The 19109-nt window shown below is 45.7% G+C and overlaps 4 protein-coding genes across 11 annotated transcripts in view; 2 read left to right on the forward strand and 2 right to left on the reverse strand.

Moving 5' to 3' along the window:
* Nucleotides 1-11888, forward strand: part of LOC105567955 (nephrin) — a 24993-nt gene extending 13105 nt beyond the window's left edge. For all 4 annotated transcript variants that reach the window (XM_012023251.1, XM_012023252.1, XM_012023253.1 and 1 more), the window contains 10 exons: nucleotides 997-1200; nucleotides 2916-3061; nucleotides 3161-3311; nucleotides 4294-4424; nucleotides 5238-5397; nucleotides 6246-6542; nucleotides 7163-7483; nucleotides 9479-9769; nucleotides 10252-10361; nucleotides 10979-11888. In XM_012023251.1, the coding sequence (XP_011878641.1) occupies nucleotides 997-1200; nucleotides 2916-3061; nucleotides 3161-3311; nucleotides 4294-4424; nucleotides 5238-5397; nucleotides 6246-6542; nucleotides 7163-7483; nucleotides 9479-9769; nucleotides 10252-10361; nucleotides 10979-11092 (1925 nt within the window). In that variant the 3' untranslated portion in view covers nucleotides 11093-11888. The remainder of the gene's footprint in view (nucleotides 1-996; nucleotides 1201-2915; nucleotides 3062-3160; nucleotides 3312-4293; nucleotides 4425-5237; nucleotides 5398-6245; nucleotides 6543-7162; nucleotides 7484-9478; nucleotides 9770-10251; nucleotides 10362-10978) is intronic.
* Nucleotides 11889-11955: 67 nt separating this feature from the next.
* LOC105567954 lies at nucleotides 11956-15388 on the reverse strand. 3 transcript variants are annotated; one of them, XM_012023249.1, is made up of 3 exons: nucleotides 14427-15388; nucleotides 13061-13300; nucleotides 11956-12728 (listed from the first exon to the last, which is right to left on the reverse strand). In XM_012023249.1, exons 1-3 carry the CDS (start codon nucleotides 14583-14585, stop codon nucleotides 12480-12482), a joined length of 648 nt encoding a protein of 215 aa, XP_011878639.1. In that variant the 5' UTR covers nucleotides 14586-15388; the 3' UTR covers nucleotides 11956-12479. The 3 variants fall into 3 exon arrangements, with proteins under 3 accessions (XP_011878639.1, XP_011878638.1, XP_011878640.1); XM_012023248.1 differs by having other exon boundaries at nucleotides 13046-13300; XM_012023250.1 differs by having other exon boundaries at nucleotides 11956-12741; nucleotides 13046-13300.
* A 222-nt stretch (nucleotides 15389-15610) lies between these two features.
* On the reverse strand, nucleotides 15611-17164 carry LOC105567953 (mediator of RNA polymerase II transcription subunit 6). Its single transcript, XM_012023246.1, has 5 exons — nucleotides 16835-17164; nucleotides 16587-16746; nucleotides 16331-16505; nucleotides 15888-16134; nucleotides 15611-15768 (listed from the first exon to the last, which is right to left on the reverse strand). The coding sequence occupies exons 1-5, from the start codon at nucleotides 16863-16865 to the stop codon at nucleotides 15689-15691; spliced, it is 693 nt and encodes a 230-aa protein (XP_011878636.1). The 5' UTR covers nucleotides 16866-17164; the 3' UTR covers nucleotides 15611-15688.
* A 291-nt stretch (nucleotides 17165-17455) lies between these two features.
* The window catches only part of LOC105567958 (leucine-rich repeat serine/threonine-protein kinase 1), a 12474-nt gene continuing 10820 nt past the window's right edge, over nucleotides 17456-19109 (forward strand). For all 3 annotated transcript variants that reach the window (XM_012023257.1, XM_012023258.1, XM_012023259.1), the window contains exon 1: nucleotides 17456-17857. The gene's annotated coding sequence lies outside the window, so the exon portion shown is untranslated. The remainder of the gene's footprint in view (nucleotides 17858-19109) is intronic.

Below are 19109 nucleotides of genomic sequence, written 5' to 3' on the forward strand. Positions count from 1 at the left end.
GTTCACCAAATAGCTACCAAGATTATCCATTAGATATTTACGTATCGTCCACATATTCATGTCTACCGAATAGCTACCAAGGATATGCATTAGATATTCAAACTAATACCACTTGCTGCCGCGACGCGGTAATCGCGCGTTAGACTTTCTCATAATTAAAAATCATCCTGCAATAATGTAAACGGCGAGCCGACGAATTTGACACATAGGTATATCATATATAGTTGTGCATGAACAAATTTTATACATAATTTTACAAACCTATGTACAGCGTTTTGTAAATAATTCTATGTGAAAAATTGTTTAACGGGCGAATATTAATATACATGTAACGAATATCTATGGGACAGCTGTATAAATGTCCACTAGATACTGATATGGATGTCTAATGGATATTGGCACAAATATCCTATGGACATCTATTAGATCTCGTATGGCGGACATTTGGCTACCTAAAGCACATCTAACGAATACTTTTTTAGATATTCGTGGACGTCCTTAATATCCGTCGTGGACATCCGCTAGATATCTAATAGATATTTCCGTTCCGTGTGGGTAGTCACGCGTTTTCGTGTTTGTAAAATTTTATCCGTTAATTCCTCCCTGAGGGAAATCAGGTTTCTCATTAATATGTTTAGTCGAGATACGAATCTCGGCGAGAGAGAGCGACAAATTACCCGGTCGGGTCCCGCTTTACGCGCGCATAAATCCCAACGTGACCCCTCGCGCGCGCGCGCAAGATCGCGTGAACAAATAAAAACGAGGAGATACCGCAGGCTATCGTTAGCAATTAAATACGAGCCCGGGCCTCCAAGTGGCCGGGTATTACGCGGGCGCGCCCGATCGGAGACACCCGGTATTAAGGGTAATTATGGCCCCGGTGATTTGTCTGCTGTCACGCGAGACTGATCGACGACGAGACCGGGGAGGGAAGAGGGCAGGGAGAGTTAATTAGCCGCGTATAATTTCCGTGCTTTCCGTGCTTTCCGCGCGAAGGGAAACCCACGCCGGTGGTGAGCTGGCTGGTGAACGGCAAGGAGGTGGACGGCAGGCTCGAGGAGTTCGGCCAGAACGTCGTCGTGAGCAAACTGACGGTGCCGCAGCTGCGCCGGGAACACTGGAACACCACGTACAAATGCCAGGCGGCCAACACGCATCTCATCCCGCCGTTGGAGAAGACCGTGGTCCTCGACGTTTATCGTGAGTACCACCCTTCGCCCGATGACGATCCCCTGGCCCTGGCCGAAGGGAGATTTTCCGTCGCCCGGAGGAACTAGCTCTTTCCTCTCGACGGCGCGACCCAGCTCGATACCTCCCGTCCAGCCGCTCGTACTGCGATAGATATTTGCTGGGATTTACATATATTTTTCTTGTCGCGGAAAATTGATATACGTACGAGCGATCCTCATTTAAATTTCGCGTGCGATAATTTTTCCGCACAAAGGCAAATGAGTTTTGAAGCTGCCAAACGGCGAAAAGTTACAAAAGACCGAGTGTCATCCGAGTCATTAGCGCGTTGGTGTCGTCCCCGTTTGACACGCGCGCAAAGCGCAGCTGGCCGCATTTAGAAAGTCGCATGCGTCGCCGGCGAGCTCAATTAAACGAGGGCATTTGACAAAAATATGGCATTTATTTACCGCAATATTGGTCGGCACAATCTCTAATTACGCTTTTGCAAAGTTAATCAAAATCCCCGCGGCATTCAGCCCGTTAATAATTCATATTAGTTAAATTTCGACCGCGGAAAGTAATCCTTTCGCGTTTCTGGTATCGGCCCGATAAATTATTGGCAGGTTTGCTGAAAGTAGGAACACGGTGACCCTGGCGCGCCGGATAACTCACGGCTTGCCGCGCGCTTGCGAAAATAAATTTAGCTTTCTTTAATTATTCAACTCGACCAAATCTCGAGCGAGCGAAATAGTCCGTTCGTCATACTTTCGTCCCGGCTCAAACGGCTATTTTTATCAAAAAGCGACGTTTGTAATCTTTCAAAACCGATATCGGTCAGATTAGCGTTAAGTATACATTGTGTGTATATGTATGTAACCGGTTTAATGAAAAATCATCGCCCGCAAATCTGTGACACGGGACGCCAGGGGATTTCAAAAGCGATAGCCGCCGCGGAGGCTCGTGCCGGGGCACCGGGGAGGATTTGCGTTCCCAGTATTAATTATGGACTCCTACGACCTCGTGACTTTTTGACGTCGCGAGTCGGAGCCTGATGCTTTTAAGGGCATGCTCGAGTGATTCTGCACTTCTTGCATCTAGAACTGCCAGTTCTTGAATACATCTGTGTAATACACAAATCGTGTACATGGCTTTTGTGTACAGACAGTGTTCCACTACTCGGACTAAATCAGAGAACAGCATGGTATCATTGACATTAAGTTTAGAAACCTAACAAAAATCTAGTCCTTTGAATAAGTTATAGGTAACTTATAACTTATCGCTGCTTAACTGTCAATTCGTGAAAACATTGTGTAATATACAAATTACATGGCTTTTGTGTACATACAGTGTTCCACTAATCGGACAAATCAGAAGAAAAAAAATCAGAGAACAGCTTGGTATCGTTGAAAGTAAATTTAGAAGCTTGACCAAAAAATCTATTCTCTCGAATAAGTTATAAGTGAACCATCCTTAACTTCTTCAAGTGAATAAATTTTTTGTTAGGCTGCCAAATTTCAACGATACCACGCTGTTCTCCGATTTAGCCGGACCAGTGGAACACTGTCAGTCTGTACCAAAAAAATGTAATTTATATATTACACAAACGCTTTCACGATCCGACAGTTCTCGGAGCGAAAGGTGCAAAAAGTGCAGAATCACTCCAGCATCCCCTTAAGGGAAGCGGGTAAGAGGCATCACCCGCGCGACACAGCGCGCAATAAACTCGATTCGCCGGTTGGTTCCAGTAAAACCGCTCACCGTGAAGATACTGTCGAAGCTAACGGTCATGGAGACGGAGAAGGACTACTCCATCACCTGCGAGACGACGGGCTCGCATCCCCGCGCACGCGTCACCTGGATCGAGGGAAACGAGACGTTCCGGAACGGCAAGGTCGATAACCAAGTACTTTTTTTCTCAAACGTCGACGCTCTGCTTTCCCTCGGATTACGTCGCCACGGTATATCCTGCAATTTTCGCATGTGCCAGCAGGTAATGGAGAGCGGCAACGCGTCGGCGGTGCTGAGCACCCTGATATTCTCGCCCGTCCCCGACGATCACGGCAAGATGCTCAAGTGCCGCGGCGAGAACCCGGCCCTGGCGGACGCGTACTTGGAGGACTTCTTCAAGTTGAATGTTGTCTGTAAGTGCCTGGCGGCCGCCGTTGTCCTCGGCTGGAGCCGCTCTCTCGGTTTCCGCAGAGTCAATTTCTCCCCGATAACGTCCCGCTATAGCTCACATTTTTGTATCTATAAAATTATATATTGCTCGAAGGAATAAAGGATGTGAGAGCCAAGACAGGATGTTAAATCCTGGCTGAGGTAAGTTTTTTTCGTAATAAATTTAAAAATTAAACAAGCAACTGAACAAGGCTCGTGTTTTTGTAAAATCACAAAGGAAAAGGCCGATAATAGAACGAGCTACTAAAAGCTTAAAATTAATAGTTATTGTACATTCAACCAGAGGACTAAAGAAACTACACAAATTCCGCAATGCGCAAAAATGAAATAGAAAATTACAATCATTTAGACACTGACATCCCTGGCTCTTGCATCCTTTATTCCTTCGAATTGTGATTACACGTCGGAGCCCCGTGAATTTGATTGTCTTTGTATTTTTCATTTTATAATCATCTTTTCAAGTGGCAATTCTTCCGGTTTGTCGCATACGATTAATCCGCGAAGGGCACATCCTGCGATGTCGCGGATCGAGATGATTTAAGCCGCGGGGGGAAACGACCCGCGAAGAGATATCTCGATCAGTGTACATTTATCGACCGTGATGATATTTGTTCGCTGATTAATGCGCGCGCGACAGATTCAGGCTCGGTCGGAGAGATTTGAAATCTGCGCGCACACGAATGCGGCGTAAACGGCGCTCAACAAGTCCCGCCGTGTTTGCCCCCCGGCCCGAGATGTGCGGAAATGGAAGCCCGTTAAATTGTTAAATCCATTGTACACGGGCGAGACATCGCGTGTCTTATTAATATCTTCTCGCCCGCTCGCGTTTCTCCCGGCGGCTTCAATATTCCACGTCCACTTCCCCGGAATCCGCCGAAATATTTCATTACGGTCGCGCGCGTGAAACATTGAAGAACCGAGAGAAATTCTCTCTTCCTTCCCCAGTCCCGCCTAAGGTGCAGCTGCATCTGGGCAGCACTCTGAACGCGGAGAACATAAAGGAGGGCGACGATGTGTACTTCGAATGCAAAGTCCGCGCCAATCCGGAGCATCACAAAATTACTTGGCGCCACAACGTAAGTTCCACCACCGTCAGCAACGAACCCACTTTAATCCCGGAGTGTTTGCCTCCGCGAGGCCGGCGTCTACACTTTTAAAATTTCGATTGCACGAGCTTTGGCTGCCGAGCCACCGAACTGTTTCCGAGTTCCGGGCGAAAAAAAAAAAGTTCCGGCGATTAAGCGCGAAAAGCACACACCGGGGTCCGAAAAATACGGGATGCCCGGGGAACTTTACGTTTCTACTCGCACGAGAATCGGTAATGGCTTTTTTATTTCGATAAGGATCGGTTCGAGCCGCGATACTATACGGCGTAACTTTTTAAAGCGTTACCCGAAACTTCCGAGAAAACGCCAGTTTTACGAAGACGACGATTTTTGCTCGACAAGGAGGGAGGGACTCGGAAAATTTTCGTCTCTTCATGTCTGCATCCACTTCTCCGGGAGCGGCAAATACCTTGTTGCCTCACGCTTATTGCACGGATATTTCGTGACGCGACTATTCATGAACGGAAATAAAGTTGGCATTTTCTTGGAAAATTTCGCCTCCGCCGCCGTCGCCTTCGGACTCCGTAAAGCGGGAAATTTGGGGAAAGAGCGAACGCCGGCGCGCCGGGTATACGAATCAAATATTTATGGGGGTGGAAAAAGAGAATCCATTAGAAGGGGAATCCCACGTAGACGGATAGTCTAGGCGGGAAAACGAAAAGCTTTACGCGAAATCTATTTGTCACGTTCCTTTTTTTATTACCGGAGAAATATGGCGGAAAAAGCTATCGTTCTGGAATCTCAGCCTCCCCCGTGTTAAACGCGTTAATCCATCAATGACAGGGCGGCGTGCTGACGCAAAACTATTCCGCCGGTATCATCATGAGCACCCAGAGCCTGGTGCTGCAGGGCATAGGACGCGACAACGCGGGAAATTACACGTGCCTCGCCAGCAACGACCGCGGGGAGACGACGAGTCCGATTGTGAGCCTGAGAGTGCAGTGTAAGTATAATAGATGCGACAAGCACGAATCGATAACGAGGACCTCAGAAAGCGAATGTGTAATCCCGACGAGTACACGCCGCGCCGGCGAGAGATTTGTGGACGAATCGAATTTCAAGCGGAAGTGCCCGGCTGCCCGCGCCCCGCGAGCCGGCCAAAATATTTGCGCCCCCACAAAATTTATGGCGCTTGTTGTATTTCTCGCAAGCGGACTCGCGCCCCTCGGACGTGTCGTTTACGATACGAATAATTGTAAATATTAATGCCGACGTATGCAAATCATAAATTCATCATAAATTAACTGCGCGATCCGTATGGAAGTAAATTATTGGCATGTTCAATTATTGAAAAGATATTACTCGGGGAGAATTAACCCCCGGCCTTTCCCAGCTAAAAGTTACATTTAACGTTGCCCCTGTTTCCTCCAGTAAACTCCAAAATACGCGTTACACAATATGCCAACCGCGCGTAATTGTGCTCGGGAGCGAAATATCTCGGACGTCAGATATGAGGGATTACATTTTAGAAGCCAATTTATTTTCAACCCTCCCGTCTAAGCCCTACGGCGCAATAACAATATAATTCTCCCGAACAATATAATTCTCCCGATTAAGGGCGAATAAAACGGCTCTTAAACTCGGCATAATCCCGACTGTCGAAGTTCCGCCGATCAATAGTAGAGACGAGAGTGAGAGAGAGAGAGAGAGAGAGAGAGAGAGAGAGAGAGAGAGAGAGAGAGAGAGAGAGAGAGAGAAAGAGAAAAAGAGAGGAAAAAAAGAACGAAACCCCCCCGTTTTTATCTGTTCAACCGAAGACGCGTGTTCCCCTTTTCTTTTTCTTCCATCCAGTCGCGCCGGTGTGCAGGATGAAGGAGGTGACGATTATCGGGGCGTCGCTGGAGGAGTCCGTCAAGGTGCGCTGCGAGGTCGACGCCGACCCGAGCGAGGTGGACTTTGTCTGGGAGTTCAACAACAGCGGCGAGAACTTCGAAGTCGCGCCGGCCAAGTTTGACGGCAACAACGGCACCACGAGCGAGCTCGTCTACACCCCCGAATCCGAGCGGGATTACGGCGCCCTGACCTGTTGGGGTAGGAACGCGATAGGGAAGCAAGAGGCGCCCTGCATCTATCAAGTCATTCCGGCAGGTGATATCCTATATCGCGCACAGCGTATCGCGGGGGGAAGAAAGAGCGGGGAGACAGAAATATACGTTTCTTCTCCTTCGCGTCGCGAGTCGTAGTCTGGAAGGCTACCCGCGCCCCCCGTCCCTCCCGCCCTTCGAGGACAAACAATCCCGCGCGAGCGGGATTCTGAAAATATAGCGTTTAAATACTCCGCCCGCGTCTCTCGCGTCGAAAACACATAATATTTAGACGTTCGTATTTAGAACCTTGCGCGGATATATTTGCGCTTCCCCCCTTTTTTTCTCCCTCTCCCGCGTACGGCTCGCTTGCAGCCGGCTTATCGTGCCGTACGTCGCAAGCTCGAAAATATTTGTTTTATCGCTCACTTTCCGCGAGACGGGCCCGTGTTACGTTCCATCATAGTTTACTTCGATCCTGCCGCCTTTGTATCCAAGGGATGCTGAAGGGAATGAAAGACACTTTAATTATATCTTTCTTCTCCCCGCGTGTAACTTTATATATTAGATTTTCTCACTTTTTCAATCGTTACATCACACCAGAAAGTTCTTCGAATCTCGCGAGATGAAAACGCCCCTTTCGAATTAAAACTGAAAGTCAATGCGAGAAATGTGTCCGAGCAGTGAAACCGAATCCGCTCAACAATTGCACCATCAAGGCGTCGCTCAACCAAAGCTCGGAGATCCTGGAGGTCGAGTGCGTGCCGGGATACGACGGCGGGCTCCACCAGGAGTTCCGGCTGGAGGCTTACGAGGTGCTGACCGGCAACCTCCGCGTGAACGCGTCCAGCGTGTCGGCCGATCTGCCGATCTTCCGGATCGCCGTGGCCGATCTTCTGCCGGCCACGCACTTCTACCTGGTGACCTACGCCGTGAACGCCAAGGGCCGCAGCGAGGTCTCGCTGTTGGAGGACATAATGCTACGCGATTCGGAGAAGCACACAGGTAATCAAGTTGTAGAAAAGACCTTTCGTTCCGTCAACTGTGTCGAAATTTAACTTTCATCTCCTCTGCGTGATATATTCCCCCCTTTTCTCTTTCATATTTCGTTTCGACGTATTCCGGATGGAAATGTGTACAAAAGTTGCGTATTAAAAAAGAACTCAATTCCAGCCATTTATAACAGCAGCGATAGAAATGGGACGCGGACAGAGCGTTTTTATGTAAATATATTACCAATTGTTTCCCTGATAAGAGACAATCATCCTGGAGGTTTGACCTTTCGGAACTGATTCGACTTGGGAACCCGATTTAGAATGTATATTTCAGGGCTTCCCACGAGAACGAATTAAATCGAATAAAATTGACGATATCCGCGTGGACGGGCCGTCTTAAAAAGGATTGACAGAGATTCATGACAAATAAGAGCTAAAATTGAATCGAGTAATTCGAAGATTGATCTTATCTTTGTTTTTATCTCGACATCCAATATATTTGCGGCAATTAATTATGTTTCAATCGAACCACGTCAAGTTAGACAATAATAGAAATCTAATAATAAACTAAACGACGTTCCACAACTTCCAAATGAACTAGAAAGATTTATGCCATGTCTCTTACTTTTATTGTCTGCTCTGCAGGAAACGTCCCTTAATAAATAGATAAATGCACTTTTTATTTATAACATGTCACGTTCGTTGCATCCTTCGTTAGATATTCACAGTGTATATAATCTGATTCGCTAAACTTCTGCTACGGGTTCTCGTTTCAGTCCCAATGAGAAATGATTCGTTTCGACATCGATCGACGAGCCATTTCTCGCTGGGGTAACAAGTAATTCATTTTCAATTAAAATACCTTTCGCATATTATAACTTTCCGGAAAACAACCCCCACGGAAAAATATATATTTCAAAAAGTGAGTGAAAATATATGGTAATATAATATATTTCATACATTTGATATATAAAAGTTCTATTTACAAAATCGCACATAATATTATATATGTCAGAAATATACTAAAAATGTATGTGAAATATATGAGCAATATTTAAATTATATTTTTATAACTTCGCAACAACGCTCGTCGCTGCCGCGAGGCGACGATCGTTACACTTTCTCGTGTTTAAAAATCAACCAACAGCGGTATATAAGAAACGGCGAGAAGTCAGATCTAACAGTTAAATTGGCAAATAAAAGTGGCAAATGAAATCAATTTGACCTCCGCTGGTAAAGCGTTGAGAACCTAAATTCTGAGACACTTAGAACACCTAATGTAAAAAATATACAGTGCATACATTAGACGTATATAATTGTGTACACAGCTGTGTATTATAATGCATATACATATATAACACATTCTATTATACTGGACAACACAAGCGCGCGCCATTTGCTCTTACTAAAAATTCACATGGTTTCACAACTGCAAATAACACGACTGAAGCATGTCGTATCGCACAAGCGAGACGGCCAATCAGCATCTCGGTAAAGCGACAACAATACTTCGAGACTTTCGACTATCGACTTAATATTTTTAATACATATAATATATATGAATGATATATGAAAAATTCCAATTTATTGGTATTACATTTATAGTAGCAGTGTATAACGCGTATACGAGCAATATAAAACGAATGTATTTTTTCTGCTCTTCTTTATATACAATGAAATATATATTTTTCCGTGGGGGGGAAGGAACGGTACCTCTTGCATCATCACGCAAGACAGCGGCGGATTTAAACGCAATCGCCACCGCGCGCGCCGTATAATTCACGCAGCTAACGGTAATTGCGCAATTCATCTAACTACAACGTGGTAAAATGTATTCTCTAACAACATTAATCTGAGCCCTGCCGCGATTAATTGCGATTGATCCCGCGCGTACAACCGGCGCAGCCACATCGCGCAAAACCGTAGTATTATCGAGCGACGGGCCTTCTTTAATCACGCGTGACGAAGAGTAGCGTGCACAGATCCCCGTCGCCACGTTTTCCAGACACCGGAGTCAGCATGCTGCCGCTGATCCTGCTGCTGGTCGGCTGCCTGCTGGCCTTCGGCGCGACCGTCATCTCCGTGATGCTGATGATGTACCGGCGACGCGGCACCACGTCGCCGGTGCACATCGAGCCCTACATGAAGCAGCCGATAATCACGCCGCCGGACTCGAGGAACAACTCGATGCTGGACGTGACCCACGGCGACCACACGTACTTCGTCGAGTACACGCTGAAGCAGGTCACCGATTACGCGCTCAATAATCAACCGGACATTATACAGTCGCCGCAAGGTATCCCCCCCTGGTGTTACTTCCACTCGTCGATCCGGCCGAACCGGATCGATCTAACATTCGTCTGATATACCCGTCACGAGGTAACCGGAATACGAAAAGAGAGCCGCGCCAAGAGTGAGTTGTTTTAACGATTTATGGAATAGCGAAGATTCAAATAGGCAACCCCATTCGGGGTCTCTTGACTTCTGTCGATCTGTCACTTTCCGATTTAATCCGGTTACACGCTATTTTGAGCTTGGCGCCTCGCGGCAAACGTTCCTGCGAATAACAAGCTCTTGTTTAAACAGCGGGGACGAAAGCGAGACATTTTCAGCGGCCATTCGCTGAAGATAAAACTTATCATTTAAAGAGCGCTCTTCCCCGCAGCGCCGAACGGACGTTTAACGGGAATCCCTCTTTTTTTTTATTATAGCGCTCGGCGCTTTATTTAAATTGTTCGAAAGCCGTCGATGTGAAGCGGAATAACGTGAATGTTTCAGACCAAGAGAAGATCAAACGCGAGCCACAACTGTTTTTGCCAGTGAGACCGGACACGCTGTTCGCGCCCTATGACATTCACAAGCAGGGGCTGCAGACGAACAGATGCAGCGTAAGTCACGTCCAGAAATTACATAGCGCTCCTTTGAGAAGAACGGGAATCGGTTTGAAATAACGTAAATAACGCGGCCCGCAAATTAATCCGATATCAATTTACGTTTTCCGCCGCGTCGCGTCCCCCGAGGGGAGGATTCACTTGAATCCCTGCGTCGGGGAATAATTGCAGCGGGCGACGCCACGCGTCTTCGATCCTCGGCGAATCGTCCCGTATAATGATTTCTAATTATCTCGACAGAAGGATCGGGATAATTAAGTAAATAATAACGTGAAGTGTGTACCTTCGATTCTTTTCCGTTCGATTCTTCGCGTAGATAGGAAGTTTCAATAGTGCGCGAGATCCCGAACTCCGATTTGGAAGATTAGAAATTTAATCTGCCGTAGATTGAATTTCTATCGATCGCTTATAAATTAAGCCCGGCTATCTAACCAATCTCAGTTTAGCTGTCGCGCGACCGGTATATAACCGTTATGAATAATATCGATCTCTCGACGCGGCGAGAAGCCGAGGAAGCGCGATCGCTACTCTACTTTCGATTCCCGATTCTGTTTTCCCCGCGCGCGGAGAGTATTAATTAGATTTAGACCCGATATCTCGTCTTGACTTGGCAGCTGAACCCGTTCTCCGCCAAGTCCTGGGAGCCCATCAGCTTCAAAGCGGATCGCAACCTGATGAAGGAGATCATCATCGCCAATTCCATACCGGGCCCGGAGAGCTGCGTGTAAACTCGATCGCGGGAGTGAATCGGGAGACTCAAACAGCCACGTATACTTACCCGCAACGCGATACAAAACACACACACACACACACACACACACACACACACAAAACACGCACACACACACAGCGTATCATAAGGGCGATCAATTTCGGAAGCCTGAAAACTGTATCGTGCGCCGTCGCTCGATGCCACGACGGATACCAAAGACAAAGTCAACGAATCTCGTGTCTCGCTTGTTAATACGCGCCGGTGTGACATATCACGATGACGATATCGTAGCAGACATATCAGCATATCGTAGCATATCGTGGCGCGCCACGATCTCTCCACGAGATGATCGAGAGTCCTTAGGATTCCCCCCGCCGATCCAGCGCGAGACCGGGGCGAGGAGTCGCGGAGTCGTCGCGAAGACGATTTAGTCGCATAATTTAACCGAACGCTACACGTGGTGTACTATTCCAAGTTTAATATATTTTGTGTCAAGTCTTGAAGCGTCTCGTCATTTCACAGCGCCGTTTGTCACGGCTGATATACCTCGTCCCAGCCGCTTTCTACCTCGACACCTCCTTTCTTCGCCGAAATCGTTTCTGAGTGTCCGAGAGAAAGTTTTTTCTTTTTTATTGTTATTTATACATTTCTGGAGTTATTTAGATCTGAAAAATTCATCCTCTCCGCTTGAAATTTATATTACATTTGCGATAGATACGTTGTTATATACCGATATACTGAGATGATGGATACGCTCCAAATATATTTCGTCCTACCAAATTATAATAATATAATAATAATCCCTCTTGTAATTCTTATATAATAATATTAGTCTAGACCCAATTTTCTTTCCGATAATCAAATCGGATCAAGCCGATCTCTTTTAAATATAAAGAGGGACACGAAAGGCAAAGGTACTACTTTCAGAATATGAATTTCCTTTCAATTTTGCGCGCGGAAAGAGTCTCGCGTACAATAGCTGATAATTACAGTATATAATAAACAATTAATATCTTCCCTATGGAAAGAAACGACCGGGGATAATTTCAATTGTATTTATTTAAAAAAAAGATATTCATTCAGAATTTTATAATGGCAAAGCGTGTGGTGTACAGATGCGTACGCTAAAAACCAGCGCTTTGCCTCTTAGAAATGACAGCGTTAAAAGTCCGGATTTACTGAGGACACCCCGGACATAGAGACAGTCATACGAACCAGGTAGACGCTCTCCGTATAATTTCGCATGAGAAAAAGGTCGCGTCTACAAATCGGATGTTCCCAATCTTCATTAAAGCCAGCTCCGGTCATCCTCCATCTCTCCACGCGGACGCGGAAGTGGGACAGGCCGAAGCTCGGTTAACTTTAACCACCGTTTCACGGGGACGATCGATGGACGGGGCGGGTTAAAAGAGCGTGCGTTTGGTGTGCGTATATTTAAGGGACGATCGGAAGCAGGTGCGACCGCCTCCGCAGGCCGTCGCGCCCAGGAAGACACCGTACACCAACGCGGTCCAGACTATCACGCCGACCGCAGCGGCCGCCAGTATCAGATGCGCTCGATGACGAACGCGATCCAGGATCCGCAGCATCCACTTGCGGTCCACCGCTCTCCCAGGAGACGCCGCGCGACGCAAGGATGCGGTCGCCGCGTTCTAGACATGCGCGCTTGTCAGAGAACATCCGGGGGACATGAGCTATTAATTTCATCCCCAAAGGGGCGAATAATAATAATAATAATTCTCGTAACCGGTTATTCCAGCCTTCTGAGACGAACAATTTGTGCGTCAGTAATCTTTCGAGTTTAAATGCGTCGCGCAATCGACATCGCATCCTCTCGGTCGGCGCGCATAGGGTGCCGTGTGATAGGCGGTTCACTTTCATTTTATTAATAACTAAAACTAACTTTACTTTTTGCAAATAACCGATTAATCGAGAAACCCTGAATAATCAAAGCCAGGAGAGAATCTACCTTTTTTTCCCCCACCTCTATTGGGTTTGTCGCCCCGACAGTTCGCTCCGCGACTGCAGCCTCGTACAGTTTGTCATGCGACTCGTTGAACGCCTGCTCCACTTCGCCTTCCGCCCCGTGCGGATCGTCGCACGGCTCGTGTACTTCGCCGTACACTTGGCGGACCTCATTGTCGGGAGCCTCGTGCATTTTAGTGGGCGTTTCGTTACGCATCTTCTTGCGCGCCTCATCCCCCGCAACCAGGAAACGCTCGTACTACGGCAAAAATATATAATAATAATAATAATATGATGTATAAAATTATAATAATATTATAATAATCCTTCTTATAATCGTTATATTATAATATTGGGTCGATCCGTAAGCTCGCGCGGGTTTTTAAACAAAATTGAAATGCATTTTATTAATAATTTCTAATTAATGCTTAATTAATCCTTAATTATATAAATGAATAATTAATTTGTTATTAATTAATTTTTAATAATTACATTCAAATGCCAAAATTAAACGAAAAACCCCCGCGCGCACGGGTCGCCTCAATAATATTAGTCCAGATTCCCGTTTTGTTTTTCATCGCCAAACTGGATCAGGCAATTTCTTTTAGATTCATGAAAAGATATTGGCTTTCAAAATATGAATAATAATCCTCGTTTAAAATGCTAATTGCTAATCGCGAGAAGAAATATTTTGCTTTCCGCGGACGACGTTTACGACATCTTAAATTAACATTTCTAGGTTGACGATCAGAAATGCGGGGTAAATTTTTGGAGCGAGTTGAAACACCGAAGGAAATTAATAAAACAAGAGCGGGAAAGGTCAGAAGCGAGGAGAAAAGGATTACTTGCAGGCTTGAACTATCCTATTTCAATTTTCGTCTAAATTCTTTAACTCGTCCCCTTTTCGCAGGAAAAAGATGACAACTGGTAAAAAGTTAATAAGGAGTATTTATTCAGCTTTTGCAGCTCGCAAATTTAAATAATTTAAACAGCGTGCGCTCCCTCTCTCTCTCTGCTCCCTCTTTTTGTCTTGCATTCTTTTTGCCCTCATCGAGAACGATATCTCTCTGCCCGCACGGGCATATATTTAATTTCTTATATATTTAACTTCTCTGGAAACACATTTAATTTCCTCCGGCGCACTTGCGCTTTCCCAAATGTCGCGTCGCGCAAATTGCACAAACGCTTCGAATTATCGCGTGCAAGAGCAAAATCAACACGCGCGTACGTAAACGCGCGTCCCGCCGGGCGTGTATCTTAAAACAGAGAGAGCGACCGTTCTCCAAACGATCCGGCGGGGTGATTTTAGCGACGTGGTGGACGCGTCGGGGGGATGGCGGGGGGGATCGATCGCGTCCAATTACGGGAAATGCGGGGACCCGTACCTGCATATTCTGCAGTTTACTTATTTGCTGACGGACCAGACGAACCACCTTGCATTTCGCCTGTTGACAGTTCGCCAGGAACTCCGCGAGGCTCGCCGTCCGGTCGTCTGGCTCCTCCAGATATCGGCAGCCGCCGCACGTGCGCGCGTCGCATATCATCTCCGACGGTATATCGGCGTGTCGCGGCGCGTACGACGATCCGCGCGGTTTAGGATCATTTTTCTCAGATGAATCCGCCGCAGACAAGACTGAAGGTGCCAGCGAGTCGGCGTGTCAATTGAACGGCGCGATCGACGTTTTATCCTCTATTCACGTCTTATCTTTCACCTTCGTTGCAATCTGTTTCTCCGGACAGGGAGTTGTTATATTTTCTGACACAAGAACTCTCATTTAAAATTAATTCCGAACTTTTTTTTTAGTATAAAAATCTGTTACGCATTTGGCAGCGGGAAATTTGAGTGACGTGTACCATAAAAAAGTCACATTTCTCAACAACCCGCATTTCTATCGTTCATAATTAAATGCTAAAGTTGAACAGAATTTAATTTGATTTTCAGTGCATTGTAAATTCATTTGGGTTTATTCATATTCGCGGAATCTGTGATCGTCAGAAATTTATTTTCAGGCTATAAAAGGTAAAGTTAAAAAATAACGCAGCTCTTCTGATCAATAAAAAACACGGAGCGATGAAATTGATGTCAAAATATTGTCAAGAGTAATTTAAACCCTTTTTTTATTATTCACTGAGGGTTCATAAATTGTATAACGATCGTTTGTAAAAATTGAGCAAACTTAGTTCCTTTTTTCCAGTTTTAAATTTTGTTTCTAATATTTTTTCATCGATCAAACGTAATATTACATTTTAAAGCTGCACATATAACTGAAGTCATTTGCAAAATAAATGCTTCCAATTTAGTGAAGAGTTTGTTAAAACTTTTATTAATAAAATTATCGACGATTATATATATATATACATATATGTATAATATAATATATACATATATATAATTATATATAATTACGATGGAAGATCGCTTCTCTTTAAACCTAACGCTTTTATTACAACTTATAAACTATAATGAATACGAAGCCAAATACTTTACAAATACACACACACACACACACACAAACACGTTACCATCTGCACTGAAAAAATATTTAACTAAATATAGACACACGCAGAATCCCGTTCCACTTTCCCTTACCCTTTCTATTATTATACAAGTTGAAAAGTGTGACACGTATACTTTATATCCTTATTATTAATTAATTCTAGGTTTCTTTTCTGGTGGCGGTTTCATATCTTTCTTCTCAGTCTTCACTTCCTGCTTAATCTCCACGGCTGAAATAACCAAGAAAATAGATCAATGCTGATGCTAAACGGCACTAAGATAATATCAAAGATAAACGTGGAGATGCAAGATAAAATTTGGAAAGGTATAAGAGCTGCAATACACGTACAAGCTTCTGTTGCTTGGTGTACCGGCTTATGCACCGGTAAGGGAAATTTACGAGTGAGTTCTGCGAGTAACATATCCACTCTCTGCCGTTGAAACAGCGAGCTAGGCTCTTCGCGAACCGGCGTCTCTTTCTTAGCAGCCAAGGCCTTGCCATTCTTAAAGTCCCACGAATAGCCCTTACTCGGATGATATCGAGAGCAGGTGCTTGCTTCGTCGAAGGCAGATTGTAAGTGGTGAACTGTGGACAACTACATAAGGTACGCATCTCTTAGCGATCTAAAAATCGCAATTTCTCTCTCTCTCTCTCTCTCTCTCTCTCTCTCTCTCTCTCTCTCTCTCTCTCTCTCTCTCTCTCAAACGTATATACTACGCTAAAGACAATATACCAAAAATATCCCGACAGCACCTTGACAACATTTTCAATGTTCATTCTGTCTCGCTTACCAGTCTAGAACTCACGACGGACCCTAAGTCTGGAGCTTGGTACACAACGCCGGCTATAATGTAATAATCGGCGACTGGCGAGGCTAAAGTTGGCGAATGCCTATGTTGTTTTCTAATCACGTATAGAATTGGCTCCTGCACGTGCAGCAGAATGTACTCCAAGCCAGTCATATTGCTGGAAAATAGCCACAACAATTATCCCTACGGTAATAATGTTTGAACATGCGATTCGGGGAGCAAATCGATTGAGACCTACGTCAATTGATCGGGACTCAGACGCTGCATCTTGACTATCTCATTGTTGCAGGTTCTGTCGTAAAACGGATTGCTCCTTTCTGAGAAGTAATCCATAATGTTGCTTGGATTAAGGACGGGAATCCAGGCGCTGTCGTGCCAAGACAGGCCCAAGGGATTCTCTAGAACAGGACAAGAGAAATTGTCAGGTGTCAAAAACTGTCAAGTATCGATTGCGCAAAGGTGTCATAAAAATTCGCAAATCTTTACCTTGTACTGGAGTTTTTCCGGGCATCATCATTACACCCACTTATAACTAAGTGCAAAATAACTGCAGTTCGTGCTGTAACGACGCTATTTACGTTAAATTGATTCCTGGTTCTTCTTCTTCTTCTTCTAATTATGGCGCCCGGCTCCTGATAAACGGTAGCCGATACGGCCACGACGAACCAATAGACGTTGTAGAATTATAGACTTTATAGAATTATAGACGATTAATTGGTGATATACAAGCACTAGGTTAGAAGACGTGTTGTATGTACACTCCACCTCCCAAACGGAACTCATTGATTCCCCTGCTACATTGCTTCCTCTGACATTCTCATTCTGTTTACATCGATCTTTGCGCACCTACTGGCGTTTATCGACACCATCATCCAAACTGTATAAAATATCGATAATAAAGTTCTCTTTATTACCTACTAGGTAAAATTATTTATCATAGCTTGATAACAATGGTATCAAGGCACAAGACGACGTTCATCTTAAAAGTTTGAACTGTATGAACGAGAATTTCTCTAACTCATAAAAAATATAATGCAAAGTAAAACGACAAAAAGAACTAAGCTGTTGCATTCGAATCGTAAATCGCGGCCGGTAATATAATCGTCACGGTAGCTATGTAATTCACCATACGCGACTCATGCACGTAGAGAGGCGCTCGGCGAATTCCGAAGAAAAGCCGAGCGTGTCCGCTCTCCGGACTTCGGAGTTCGGTGTTTCGGTGCGCGCCGTCGCGCGACGACAGTGAGCGAGTCCCGTCAGTCCTACTTCGCACTTGCCGCTCCGTTTTTCGCGACTCCCGGAGTCCGTCAGTGGTGTCGCGCGACAGGAATGTCTTCTCACGGGCGTCACCCGGACCCGCGGACCACGCGTCGGTCACCAAGTGACCGCGATCCCCCGGTTTCCGTGGAAAACGCGCGTGTGCTCTGCCCGCGACGAACGACGCTTCTACGTCGCCGCTGATCCCTGGCCGCGAGACGCGGCCGCCGGCTCGCGCGTCAAATGGCAAAGGTAAAACCGCGGCCTCGCGCGATTCCGCAGAGATTCGCCGAGACGTTCCCTTGCGGAGGGCCCGGTCGACTCGATTGATGAATCGAGTCGAATCGGCCGACGCCGCGCGGCCGACGGGTCCGCGGGCTCGTCAGCTGATTCGGCGGACCTTCCGCGCGGCGTCACGCTGACGCGGCTCCTCGCGAGCGCCACGTCCTGGATCCTCGCGGGCGGGAAAACCGCCGCGAGGCTCTCGCCGCTCCGATTCTCGCGATCTACCAAGTCTCGGTTTACCCGGCCCTGGGATTTCACATTCGCCGCTCAATTGCGACGCTGTCGCTTTCATAACCCTCCCCCCTCGCCCCCGCGATTCACGAGCAATTAAACATGGAGGTTAGAAAACTATCGTGCGACAGCTCTTCCCTCCCATTCAGTGTGCGACACGCGCCCGTGCGAGAGCGGCTCGGAGTGACAGTTCTTTTTCTTAAAATCGCTTTTCCTTGCGGAACGACTCGCGTAAAGCTTTATTTCTTTTTTTCTTTTAAAGCCGGGACATTTGAATCTACTTGTTTACTCGTTAGGTCTGTCGATCTAATCTGGATCGTCGAAGCAATAAGCTGCATCTTTTTATGTGACATTTATTATCTCCCTTTTAATTATTCAACTTTAAAACAACGGAGGATTTTTATTCTTTGTAGAGAGATCGAGCCTGGCGTTTAGTTTCTGCGCGACTGGCAATCTAAATTTTATCACTGAAACAGGCTGTTCTCTCGAAAATTGATGTGATTTTTAAGTTTTCTTTGTTTACGTATCGAGTTACGTGTAGTTTCCTGTAGCATTTTATTTTATTTTTTAGCTAGGACATTTTTGCTTGATATTCACTCGGATCTAAAACCAGGCATGGCCAACGTTCGGCCCGCGACATTTTGAAAAATAAAGAAAGGGAAATCTAGAAAACTAGTTTAACATCAAAAACAACTTTGGCATTTCTTCTTACAAGAAACAAGATAATTTTAATATTTTTAAGACAGTTTCGGCCTGCAAAAAGTTTGAAAATTTTGAAAGTAGAATCGAGAAAGGTTGACCGTGCCTGGTCTAAACTTTCGAAAGAATCTGCTGTATTTTTTTTTTCGGAAATCGCGATTTCTTTTTTTTACCTATTATTTGCGTATCGATAAATTTATGCGTTTTTAGTAGCGCGCGGGGATTCCTCGGGATCGCGCGTTTCGATCGCAACGGATTTAAATAAATGGGCGCCTCTGCTTGCGTTAGT

Source organism: Vollenhovia emeryi, unplaced genomic scaffold (genome assembly GCF_000949405.1).
Source record: "Vollenhovia emeryi isolate VEMERY1.0 unplaced genomic scaffold, V.emery_V1.0 DF939133.1, whole genome shotgun sequence".
NCBI classification, from domain to species: domain Eukaryota; kingdom Metazoa; phylum Arthropoda; class Insecta; order Hymenoptera; family Formicidae; genus Vollenhovia; species Vollenhovia emeryi.

What these genes read in the sequence shown, in the direction of transcription:
- LOC105567954 (XM_012023248.1), bottom strand. Translation starts at nt 14,585, where the DNA reads ATGATATGCGACGCGCGCACGTGCGGCGGCTGCCGATATCTGGAGGAG. An exon ending in GTAAACTGCAGAATATGCAG is followed by an intron (nt 13,301 to 14,426) that starts GTACGGGTCCCC and finishes TTTTTGCCGTAG; the next exon opens with TACGAGCGTTTCCTGGTTGC. An exon ending in TAGAGGTGGGGGAAAAAAAG is followed by an intron (nt 12,729 to 13,045) that starts GTAGATTCTCTC and finishes GCGCATGTCTAG; the next exon opens with AACGCGGCGACCGCATCCTT.
- LOC105567953 (XM_012023246.1), bottom strand. Translation starts at nt 16,865, where the DNA reads ATGATGATGCCCGGAAAAACTCCAGTACAAG. An exon ending in CGGAAAAACTCCAGTACAAG is followed by an intron (nt 16,747 to 16,834) that starts GTAAAGATTTGC and finishes GTCCTGTTCTAG; the next exon opens with AGAATCCCTTGGGCCTGTCT. An exon ending in ACACCAAGCAACAGAAGCTT is followed by an intron (nt 15,769 to 15,887) that starts GTACGTGTATTG and finishes TGGTTATTTCAG; the next exon opens with CCGTGGAGATTAAGCAGGAA.